Below are 12,140 nucleotides of genomic sequence, written 5' to 3' on the forward strand. Positions count from 1 at the left end.
AAAAAAAAATACATTAGACATTAATACATTAAGTAATGGTGATAGTTCTCTAAGAAGATGGTAAGCACATTGTCAAAAACAGTGAAGAGTTTGAAATTTGACTCTTCTTGCAAACAAGTTAGTCTGCCAACATTTCATGGATCCTGGCAAAAGACATGTGACTCCTGGATCACAGCCAAACAACTTTACACTAACAGTACAAGCAGCATGAGCTTCATGTTCTTGTCAGTTCCCCTTGCTCCCACAAGTTCCATGGGAGCAATGTAAAGTGGCTCAGGTGGGTGCTTGAGCATACAGTGGGTTTGTATTACAGCTAAGGAACCCCAAGTTTAGGGTATCTGAATCTTTTATAATGAGTTCAAGCAAATCTGCCCAACTTTTGCAGATCAGGAGGAAGCATTATCTTTATTATATTGGACAACAGACATACCTGCCTTCCTCTCGAGGAGACACAGTATCTTCCAAGGCTGTTTACTAATCAAATCTCCTTGGAAAAGAGTCTGGAAGAAAGGCTGTCAGAGCCTCTCTCTGCTCATAAGATGTAAGAAATGTAAAAGATCAATGTAAAATTGTTTCCCAACAGACAGTAGTCAACTTTTCATTTCAACTCTAGCCGTTCTTCTTTTAGAGCCCAAACCAGGTTTTATCTTTTAAAAATTCACTTTAATCTAATCATGAAATTAAACAAACATTTGTACAGTCAGAAACTAATTTATAGCATGGTTTGTATTCATTTCAGCCATGAGAAAATACCATAGTCATTTTTAAAGGTATCCATCCATAAATTACTTTTATTTCTCATTAAATGAGCACAGAGTCATTAGCATATTAATAACAGATATGTTTATTATTACATATCCATCAGTGCGGCTTTCAATACCACTTGAAACATGCATATCATCCTAGAGACGAATCAGTTTTCCAGTGCTTCTTATTTGATACACATTACTGCAAAGCCATTATAAATTACTGAGGAGGTATTTGGTTAAAAAAATAAACAATAAATCATACTGCCCATACAAATCTACTCTTGTTATTGCACAAGAGTTTAACAGTATTTATCTGGTAATTCCTATGTTAACTGGAAAACATCAGAGATGTGTTGCCATAATTTTCTTTTATACTGGTGCAAACTTCTACATGTTTTGCAGTTTTATAAAGTCATTCATTATTTTAGCAGGTAGTCTGAAGCAAAGATTGTACTTAATTTATGAAAGTCCAACAAACCTCTAAATATTTAAAATTAAACCAATTATTAATGAAAAACCCACTGACACGTAATTTTTTGAAAATATGTTTTTGGAACTCTAGTTATGGCAGTAAAATAATTCTCTCAAATTAAGGCACTAAAAGCTCAATGCAACGCCCACTGAAGTGTTCTAAGAATAATTTACATTTCAAACAGTGCATACATTTCTTATATGTTTGTTAACTTAATGTCTTTATCACTTAAAACCACAAAGAAATACATTATACAATTACAGAAATGATGTACCCCAAAACATGTTTTTAAACTTGTTTTTTTTGTACAGTTAGTTCCTAAAGTCTCTAGTAGTAAAATAACTCAATATGGCTTGGCAAAAATGCATAGATTAAACGTAATTTTTTTGCCTTCTCCCATTCCCCAATCTACAAACTTGCTGAAACACATACAGTATTTTATAAAGCATAATGTAAGATATTTATTCTCTGTCAAGTCCACCAATGGGCAATCAACAGTAAGGCTTTTAAATTCTACAGTGAGGGCACTGAAGTCAAGTGAAGTCACTGCTTTCTTAAAATAGTTTTGTATAGTCTTGCAAGAGCACAAAAACTGAAGTCATTAAAAAAAAATTGCAGTTGTCTCATTTTGAGATATTTTCTTTACTCCTTCCATGAGCTGGTCTTGATAGTGATGCCATTCCACTTAAAAGTGAAAGTCCCTTCCTCTCACTCATATGAGGAAACTGTTCTATCATGATTGACAGGCGTTTCTTAGAAATTCAAAAAGGCAGCACCTTTTTAAAAAATATATATCTAGCTAAGCTTTTCCCCAATTGTACTTGCATTACATAGTAATAATTAATCTAATCTACCTGTAGGCAAACCCGCAATAAAAAAAAACCCTCAGTGTGCTTTTGTGCCAAAGCATGGACAGAATAACAGCAATCTTAACCCTGAAGCCTGTGATATTGTGTCAAAGGAACAGCCTGTCTGCTTTGCATGGTTAAAGAAGCCTGGTTTATCAGGTAGCATCCCACACGATTCCACAAGGTGCTAGGTCACACGGTTAACTGTTGGTGGGGAAAAAAAACACAAAAACTATAATTTAAAAAATGTACTCGGAGGGAAAGGTAAACTACATTATTTTTATATCTAAAAACTAACAAACAGAATTTGAAAAACAAGAAAATGGACAAATACTTAGTATTATCTCCTTTTTCCCTCTACTCTATTTCAAACATATATATACTTTCAAAGCTATGATAATCGATTTTAAATAATTTTAGATCCTATACAGGGGGGGATATAGGAGTCTACAGAGATAAATCATGAGTGAAGCAATAATATACTGGAGTAGTATGGCAACTGAAGAATACAGAAGGAAAAATGGGTATGACTCTTCAAAGAATTACACTTGGTTACTGACAATAGTGAAGAAATGGGATGAATTAAAAGTGGTCCTAAGACTGATTGGAAGACTTGTGATGGTAGCAGACAGACAAATCTATGATAGGTCTCAGCTTCTAGAGTCAAATGCCCCTCTTAACACAGGATTACACTCCAGTGAAAGTTGGTATTTAGTACAGGAGAAAAAGCATAGGCTTTAGAATGAGATGAAAATGGGTTCTAATCCTGACTATGCCACTAGTTAGCTGTGTGATCTTGTGCAAGTTGTCTAATTCCGCTGAGCCTCATTTAGACATGTGAAAATGAGAACTTAATGAGGTATCATAACATCTCTTCAAGAAAGGGTCTAATTATGTCCTATCATTGTTATTTATAGCATATAAATATTTTTGAAAAAATTCCAAAGCTAGTTAACCCCTCCCCAAAAAAGGTACTTAATTGGGAAGTTTATGTGTAACACCATATTCACTGATAATACCGAATAATTCTGATTAAAAACAAAACTACACCAACATAGTTAAAAACAAAAGATGCGCACAGTTTTATATAAATCTATTTATCTTAAAAGGGGGACAAACCACAAGGTTTTTAAAATGTTAAGGGCTAAATATTGCCATGTATAACAACCAATGACAAAATTTGACATGGAACTAAATAAATATGATATATAGAAATATTATTAACTTCTAACAGGAATCAGTTAAACTAACTTGTAAAGTCATTTCTAGTAATATATAAATAACTAGATACAAATAATGCTCTCTATGGGGAAAAGAACAATTTGATTCCAATTTTTTAGGTGTTATTCAATCACTTCGCATTGTTAAAAAGGTAAACATTTCAATCCTTACCTAGTTTTTCCAGATGTATTTTTGACCACTTTCCGGAAAGACTGATTTGCAGTGGATCTTGTAGAAAGTGTTCGAGGGGATGCACGAACAAAACCAGATGGCGGATTCTTAGGTATCTTCTTTACTAAATGAGTTACCCATTTTTTTTGTTCATCCTGAGAACATGCTAACAACAGCATATCTCTTGCTGATGTTACATCATAACTTACTATGTTAAGAAAAAAAGAGTACAATTAAAGTCATATAAAATCTAAAAAAGCCCTATTAAATGCATAATTTTATAAGTTCTTAAAATTTAAAGAGATTTACTACACTTAATTAAGCTTGGACAATATCCCTTTTTCCTTAATTTAATTAAGGCTGAAAATTTAAAAAGAAAACACTAGTTATAAACTAGTAAGAAAAATAAAGTCAAATCAGAAATACAATAAATGTGCTGAGATGAATAAATGCATATTTAGAACACAAGTGTCTTTTCTTAAAATAGCTATAGCCTGTATTCTCTCCCTCTAGCTACCTCTGGTAAACTAGACATTCTGTCTATGATACAGCATGCTGGTCCAGGCAGTGAAAACCAGATAAAAAGAAAATAAGCCAGAGGTTAAAAACTCAAGGGGGGAATATAGTGGAACTCAGCTGTAGCTTCTCTCTCCAATTTAGAATACTTTCTCAGCGATACCTTATTGTTTTTACAAATGGGTGATTCTCTTTAAAGACATTATAACTGTAAAATGATAGCTGTATGTTCTCCACCAGTGTCAAAATGTTACTTCTTATTGCCCCCTTTTTTTTTTAATTTGAGCATATTGTGTATTTATTAGAAGGATCCAGACCAAGGGAGGTAGATACTACCTTGCAACAAAGGTTCTTTAGCCATACATTTCTCAGCTTACACTCTTTTCAATTTGGTATAGGAAATGCTACACTTGAAAAAGTTATTGGGATGTAATTCTCTAATTTGTTTTAAGTGGTACAATGTTTCATGCCTTACCTTTACATGGAGAAATTAAGTCCTCTTTCTTATCTAAGTGATCTCTGTGGCACTTAACATGGCATCTTCGACATTCTAGGGCAGGGGGTGGCTTAAAAACATGCCATAGAGGTTTGGCACAGGCCTCACAGTTGGCGGGAAAGTGGTAGAGCGTAGGAATGAACTCATGGCCTTTGTGATTTTGAAAATTAGTTTTTTCAGCTTGTTGTACTGGTTCCATCTCTACATCTTTTCTACATTCACCTTCATTTGCATATAGTATCTATTCAGGAATGGTAAAAGAAAGAAGATAAAAAAGACTTGTATCTGTACATACAAATTTCAAATGTATAAACACACTGGTGTATATTTATTTAAAAATATATATTTAGTACTTAGGTAAAACATCTTTTGAAATTACAATTTCAGATTTTTACCTGGAATATTTTAGGAATTTCTTCAGTTTCGGCCCTGTACACATCTCCTTGGGTTACAGGTCGAACATGAAACAATTTACTAAAATGGAAATAAATATGATATAGGCCATCATAAAAATTCATTTACAGTAAAAGATATAAACAAACATTTCTTGGAGAGAAATTAGTCATTAGAAACATACAACTTAAAATCACAGTATCATTATACATCTATCAGAATTTTAAAAATAGAAATACTAATAAATTAAATGCTAATTAGGATGCAGAGAAACTATATCGCTCATACAATTGTGGTAGAAATGTAAAATTGCAGAACTACTCTGGAAAACAGTGTGGCAACTTTTTACAAAACTAAACATATGCTAACCATGTGAACCGGCAATGGCACTCCTGGGTCTTTACTACAGAGAATAAAAATTTATCTCTATGTGAAAATCTGTAGAGGAATGTTCACAGGAACTTATGTACAATAGCCAAAAACTGGAAACAACCCAAATGAATGGTTAAACAAACTGTGGTACATCCATACCATAGAATACTACTCAGTAATTGAAAGAAACAAACTACGACTTGGATGGATCTCAGAGGAATTACACTGAGTGAAAAAAACAATCCCAAAGTTTACATAGTATTTGATTCCATTTGTATAACATCCTTCCAATGATAAAATTATAGAGACGCAGAACATATCAGTGATTGTCAGGAATTATGGAAGGGTGGAGAAAAGGCACTTCCTATGGCTATGAAAGGGTAACATGAGGGATCCCTGTAATGGAACTGTTCTGTATATTGACTGTGGTGGTGGTCATAATAATCTATACATGTGATAAGGGCATACAGATTGAAAAGAAAGAAGTAAAACTATTATTTGGAGATGACATGATTGTATTTATAGAAAAGTCCTGCAGAATCAAAAAGACCTATGAAAATAAGTGAACAGCAAGATTAGAGGATTCAAGACCTATATATAAAAATCGTGTTGGAACAACCAGATATTCACATGAAAAAAACCCTAACTTCAACCACTACCTCTTACCAAATACAAAAATAAATTTGAGATCAATCATAACTTAATTGTAAAACCTAGAACAATAAAGTTCCTAAAAGGAAAGAACACCTTCAACAACCTGTGGGCAGGCAAAAATTTCTTGGACAGACTACAAAAGATAGTAATTATTTTTAAAAACTTAATATACGGTCTCTGTTAAAAGGTATCATAAAGAAAATAAACAGGCAAGCCAAGGAACGGAAAATATTTTCACTACATATTTCTGCCACAGAATTTGTATCCAGAATATATACAGAACTTCTACAAATCAATCTTAAAAAGATAAGCAACCCAATTAAAAAACGGGCAAAAGACTTGGAGACACTTAAGAAAAAATATACAAATGGCCAATAATCACATGAAAAGATTCTTGGCATAATAAGTCATGAAAAAAATACAAATTAAAACAATGAGATAGCATTTCATATCCATTAGAACAGAAAAAAATCAAAGGCTGGCAACACCAAATGCTGAAGATGTGGAGCATCTGAAACTCAAATTACTGGTGAGTATAAAATAGTATAACCATTTTTGAAAACTATTTGGTAAATTTTTTAAAAAGATTAAACACGGATCTACTCTATGGCTCAAGATTCCACTCCTAAAGTCCCCAAAAGGAATGTTCATAGCAGTCTAATTTATAATAGTCCCAAGTTGGAAGCAACCTAAATGTCAACAGAACAATAAATGAACAAATTGAGATATATTCATTCAACAGAATATTACTCAGCAATAACAACAAAAAAGACAACTGCTACACACATCAAAACCCTATGCTGAGTGCAAAAAAACAGACACAAAAGGGTGTATACTGTATAATTCCATTTATATTAAGCTGTAGAATAGGCAAAATTAATCTCAGTGATAGAATTCAGGACTTCATCCGAAGATATTTTTTCCATTGCTTTTCAGACAGAGTGGAAGGGAGGGAGGGAGAAAGAGAGTGAGATCGAGAGAGAGACAGACAGACAGACAGACACATTGATTGGCTCCCTCCCACATGCACCCTGACTGACCCAGTCAAGGATCGAGCCTGCAACCGGGGTATGAGGTACGTGCTCCCTGACCAGAATCGAACCTGAGACCCTTCAGTCCACGGGCTGACACTCTAACCACTGAGCCAAACTGGCTAGAACAGAATTCAGATTTTTTTTTTAATGTTTTTGACTTTAGAGAGAGAGGAAGGGAGAGAGAGAGAGAAACATCAATAGACTGCCTTCTGCACACCCCCTACTGGGGATTCAGCCCAAAACTCAGGCATGTGCCCTGACCAGGAACTGAACTGGACACCTTTTGGTACATGGGAAAACACTCAACCAACTGAGAGCAACACCGGCCACGGCCAGATTTTTTTTTTTTTCTGAGTAGGGGCAAAGGTGAGCTTTCTAGGATGATTGAAATGTTTTTTTATCTTGTCTTGCTTGGGTGGTGACTACATGGGTGTTTATAATTACAAAAGCCAATGAACAGAACATTTAAGAGGTATACGTTTTAATATATGAAAATCATGAAAAGGTAAAATAAAAGTGACCTCTCATTGATCTAAAAGTACTTAACTTAGTTGAAAGATGTCACTTATATTATTGTTTAAGTACTATCCATATAAGTGATCATTTAAATTTTCATGACTAATGCTTTTTTAAAAAAAATAGAAATAAAAATATCAGTACTCTCTGGTATTTGCTCAATTCTTTTTATATTGTAACTATAAATGGCTTCACAAATGTTTAATTCCAATGGCAATACTTCATTTTAAGTTTTTATTTCTCGTGAATAGCACCCACTACACTTTACTTTAAATTTATATTTTGTTGCATATGTTTTACCTTTTCTACTACTAGTCTGTAAACTCCTTAAATATTAAACTGTCTTAATCATCTTTATTCAATCTACAGCACCTGTTCTAGTAAAAGAAGCAGTACTAAGAAATGGCTTTAGAAGGAATACAAGGAAAATAATCTAAGCTTATTATTACCAGCCTCTTTGGCCTGCTATTAAAAAAGAACAGATACATTTATATTTCCTTTTTAAAAATGACCACATAATCGCCCAGCCGGGCGTGGCTCAGTGGTTGAGCGTCAACCTAAGATCCAGGCGATCGGGGTTCGATTCTCGGTCAGGGCACATGCCCGGGTTGTGGGCTGCAGCCGATCAATGGTTCTCTCATCATTGATGTTTCTATCTCTCTCTCTCCCTCTCCCTTCCTCTCTCTGAAATCAATAAAGATATATTAAAAAAAAAAAAAAAAAAAGACCACATAATCATATACATTTTGAGATGCTTTGTGAACTTAAAAGCAGTAAAAATTGAAATTATAACTTTGCATTAAATCTTACTTAAGCAAAATGTGCCCGGGCCGGGAGGCTCAGTTGGTTGGAGCATCTTTCCGTACAACAAAAGATTTCAGATTAGATCCCTGGGCAGGGTGTACAGGAGGCAACCCATGGATGTTTCTCACATGGATATTTCTTTCTCTCTCTCAAGTCAATAAACATATCTTAGGGTGATAATTAACACATACACACACACACATATATATATTCTTTAGAATACATAAATCAGGAATGCAAAATTTTCCCTCTCACATTTTGCTAAAATAATATTTAATGTAAAGTTATTATTTAAATTTAAGAAAAAAGAAAAGTAGATAACATTTTTAAATAAAATATAAACTAAATTGTAAGTCTAAAAATAATTGATTATCATATGTTAATACTCAATTGACTTAAAATTCAATCAAAGGCAACTTACTCTATGTCCAATACCATAGATGGATTGGATTGCTCCTTATCTTGTTCATCATTATAAAACAAAATTTTTTTGCTGCTTACCACAACATACTGAAATGAGAAAAAAGGGGGAAGAGGTATAAGAGCAATATTAACTTGGTTTAAAGTAACAGGCATAATATCTGGCATTTATATCTAAATTATATTGTATTAATCTAAAATCAATGCTAATAATAGGGCAGTTAATACAAGTCATATGCTTTAAAAGTAAATATGTAACAAAATATCAACTAGAAAACAATGAGGCATATGGTACCTGTTTCTTCCAGCCATATCGTTTGATATTTCCTCTATTTGGTATTGAAAGCCAACCTTCAATTCTTGACTCTAGGAGAAAAAGAATATATAGTATTCAGTCTTAAATCATAACAAAAGGAAGAGCTATTACAAGTTGTCTGACAGCATGCAGTAACAGGCATTTGAACACAGCTAAATGAATAAGTGCTATAATTTGCTCTTTCATGCTTCAATCACACAAATCAACTTTAACAGCCATACAAAGATTGCAGAAAAAAATTCCAAGCCACTTTTCCCATAAAATTAACATTTAGTACTCAATTATAAAAGTATGAAGTAACAACAATACCCTTAAGAGCCAGGCAAGACTGGAATGGACTGCAGCTTAAATGGGATATGATACAGAAGACTTTAAATATCATTTAACATCCATATAAAAATACTTAGCAAAAAAAAATATTATGCAGTAAGTGGAACAAATCAGAGCCATGATTTACACAAGAGAGAGCAAGCAAAAGTACAGAAGTGTCCTATTACTCACAGAAGATAAGAATAGAAGATAAATAAATAAGGAATGCAGGCAGAATCAACTAGATATAAAGAATAAGAGACAAGCATTTTATTTGTTTTCTCAGTACAATATTCTGATAAACTTTTTGGTGAAACACCCATAATAAAACTTTCCACATTTAGTTGGACTTAATCCTAGTGGTAAGTCCAATTACAATTCTTATTAAACTAAAAAGGTGTTTGTGGTACCGGAATGTAATAAATAGCAAAAGAACACAAAATTCAGTTGGTCAACCATTAATATTTTAACCAGTATGTACATATCAGAAATTCTAGACTAATTTAATCAAGGCATTTTATAGTAATTATTACTACTGTTTAAATATAATTAATGTTTATTAGAAATACTTGGGAGAAAAAGATGATTCCATTAGAAATGGTTATTTTATATCAGGTTAAAAATAAGAGTAGTTAATTGTTTTTATATCTATTTTATATTTGAAACACAAAAGAATGGAAAAGTAACCAAATTTAAAATACAATACTATAATGTGACAGATTACACTATGGCTCAAATCATGATCTAATCAGAATATATATATTGCCCTCTCCATGTAAAATCTGTAAAACAGCTCAGTCTTACAGTAAAAGTAACAAGAGATACATTTACTAAACATTTATTTTTGCAAGTGCTTTACAAGTAATAGCTCATCTAAAAAATTTGTATAATCCCATGAATACAGGATATTATATTCCTAGAAATACAGAATAGGATAGGTTCTACTATCATCTTCCATTTACAAATGAAGAGGCTGAGAGTTAGCAAGGGGAACAGACTTGCCTAAGAGTATTCTATCAGTAAATGTCAAAGCTCTAGGATTCACCCAGCCAGTCTAATTTCTGAATTTGTGTTCCTAGAGCACAATACTGGTCTGAATCGGGGGTCATGTTCTTCTTGTTCCAACTTCTTCCATGTACTTAATATTCTTTGCTTTTGTTATTCCCTTTCACCTAAATTGCACTTGTTGTTATAGAGAAAATAATGAGAAACTTCAGCTCAAAATGATTCCCGTCTTCTAGCTTTTCTCTTAGCTGCTGTTATTTAGTCCATCAATAATTATTTTGTCTCCTTAAGTAGTTTCTTGGTAAATTTTGAGAGTGCAGGGACCATATCCTAACACTTTCATATACCCCACTGCATCTGATACACAGAGTGGGCACTTCGTAACTATTTGCTGATTATTTTGCAATTCTGCTTTTAAAATATTAGCCAATTAAGTCATTTTCTGTAAATAATGGTTACAATTTAATAACCAAAGTGCAGTTTTATATTAAATAACATACAGAAGGCCGGTGATCATTCACAAATATTCTCTTACAAAAGCAAAGAAGTTATTGCTAGAAAAATTCCCCTCCAGTGTGCCAAAAATTGCACCTCTCACTATTTTTTTTTTTTTAAATATGTCTTTACTGATTTCAGAGAGAGCTTTTCAGAGTTGGGAAATTTAAGAGGAGAAATGTAATCTAGTTAATGACAAGATACCCACTAAGATTATAGAAGCTGAAGATCTAATATACGTGATAATTAAGACTTTTTATATTAAATGATGAAATCTAAGAGAAATAATGAAAGTCATACATCAGTTCATCCACTCAACTACTTAAAAAACCATTTTATTGAACTAAAAATGTGATCCATATTCCACAAGGCCTTTAACTGTTGAGTAAACATATTCTATTTAAAGTCCTCTTTTTTTAGTCTGTAGTTGCATCTAGTAAATGGTAGGTTTAATACAGATTTTCAATTTACTAGCAAAATATCTGACAAAGAGAGGTAAAATAACACTGATAAAGACTATCCATTAATTTCTACCTCTAATATGAAAATCAAAGGTACAACACTGTAGAGATCTTTATAAGTTTTAAGACTAAGAATACAGTAATAGAGAAAGAGGTACCTTAACTAGTTTCCTTTTATAGCAATGGAAAATGGCCACCAGTACTTTTAATTTTTTTCCCTCTTGGTTTGGACTTTGAAAACCTTAAAAACACAATCTCTGAATATCACCGCTATTTTAAGTGATATACTCAGCATAAAGCCAGGAGAAACGTTTTAAAATCTCTTTGCTGACTGACTCTGAAGTGGATTTGTTAGATGGGGATTCTGAAATCTAAATGGATTCCTAACCTAAGTCTGCCAATCAAACCATCTGATGATCCTTTGATTTCAGCCTTCCTAAATAAGCCAGGATAGAAGATAAAATTCATTACCTTACTCTTTTTATTTTTGTTTATTTATTTTTGAAACCACACCCAAGGACATGCTTTTTATTGATTTTAGAGAGAGAGAAACATCGATGTGAGAATGAAACATCCATTGGTTGCATCCCACAAGCACCCCGACGGGATCAAACCCACAACCTGGGTATGTGCCCTGACTGGGAATTGAACCCTTGACCTTTCGGTGTAAGGGATGATGCTCCAACCAACTGAGCCACATCAGGAGAGCTCACTGTCCTTTTTAGAAATCCCCCAAACTCATCTTTCAATTCAAATCTTCTAAATAGATTAGTCTCTCAAATGTTTAACCTAATGCAAAGAAAACCAAGGCACACATACTAAGACATTATAAACAAAGTTAAAGGGAAATGAGTGGAATAAAGACAAAAAACAAACAAACAAACAAAA

General features: G+C 33.1%; 1 protein-coding gene across 3 annotated transcripts in view; it reads right to left on the minus strand.

Annotated features, from left to right (window-relative positions):
* Positions 1-761: 761 nt before the first annotated feature.
* Positions 762-12,140, minus strand: part of ROCK1 (Rho associated coiled-coil containing protein kinase 1) — a 131,623-nt gene continuing 120,244 nt past the window's right edge. For 2 of the 3 annotated variants that reach the window (XM_087818990.1, XM_087818991.1), the window contains 6 exons: positions 8,962-9,032; positions 8,668-8,756; positions 4,869-4,947; positions 4,453-4,714; positions 3,462-3,669; positions 762-2,273 (listed from right to left, as the gene is read on the minus strand). In XM_087818990.1, the coding sequence (XP_087675116.1) occupies positions 2,270-2,273; positions 3,462-3,669; positions 4,453-4,714; positions 4,869-4,947; positions 8,668-8,756; positions 8,962-9,032 (713 nt within the window). In that variant the 3' untranslated portion in view covers positions 762-2,269. Of the gene's footprint in view, positions 2,274-3,457; positions 3,670-4,452; positions 4,715-4,868; positions 4,948-8,667; positions 8,757-8,961; positions 9,033-12,140 lie in introns of those variants that run through there. The other variant, XM_016211505.2, reaches the window with a different exon arrangement.

The sequence above is a fragment of the Miniopterus natalensis genome, chromosome 7, assembly GCF_054644295.1.
Source record: "Miniopterus natalensis isolate mMinNat1 chromosome 7, mMinNat1.hap1, whole genome shotgun sequence".
NCBI lineage: Eukaryota > Metazoa > Chordata > Mammalia > Chiroptera > Miniopteridae > Miniopterus > Miniopterus natalensis.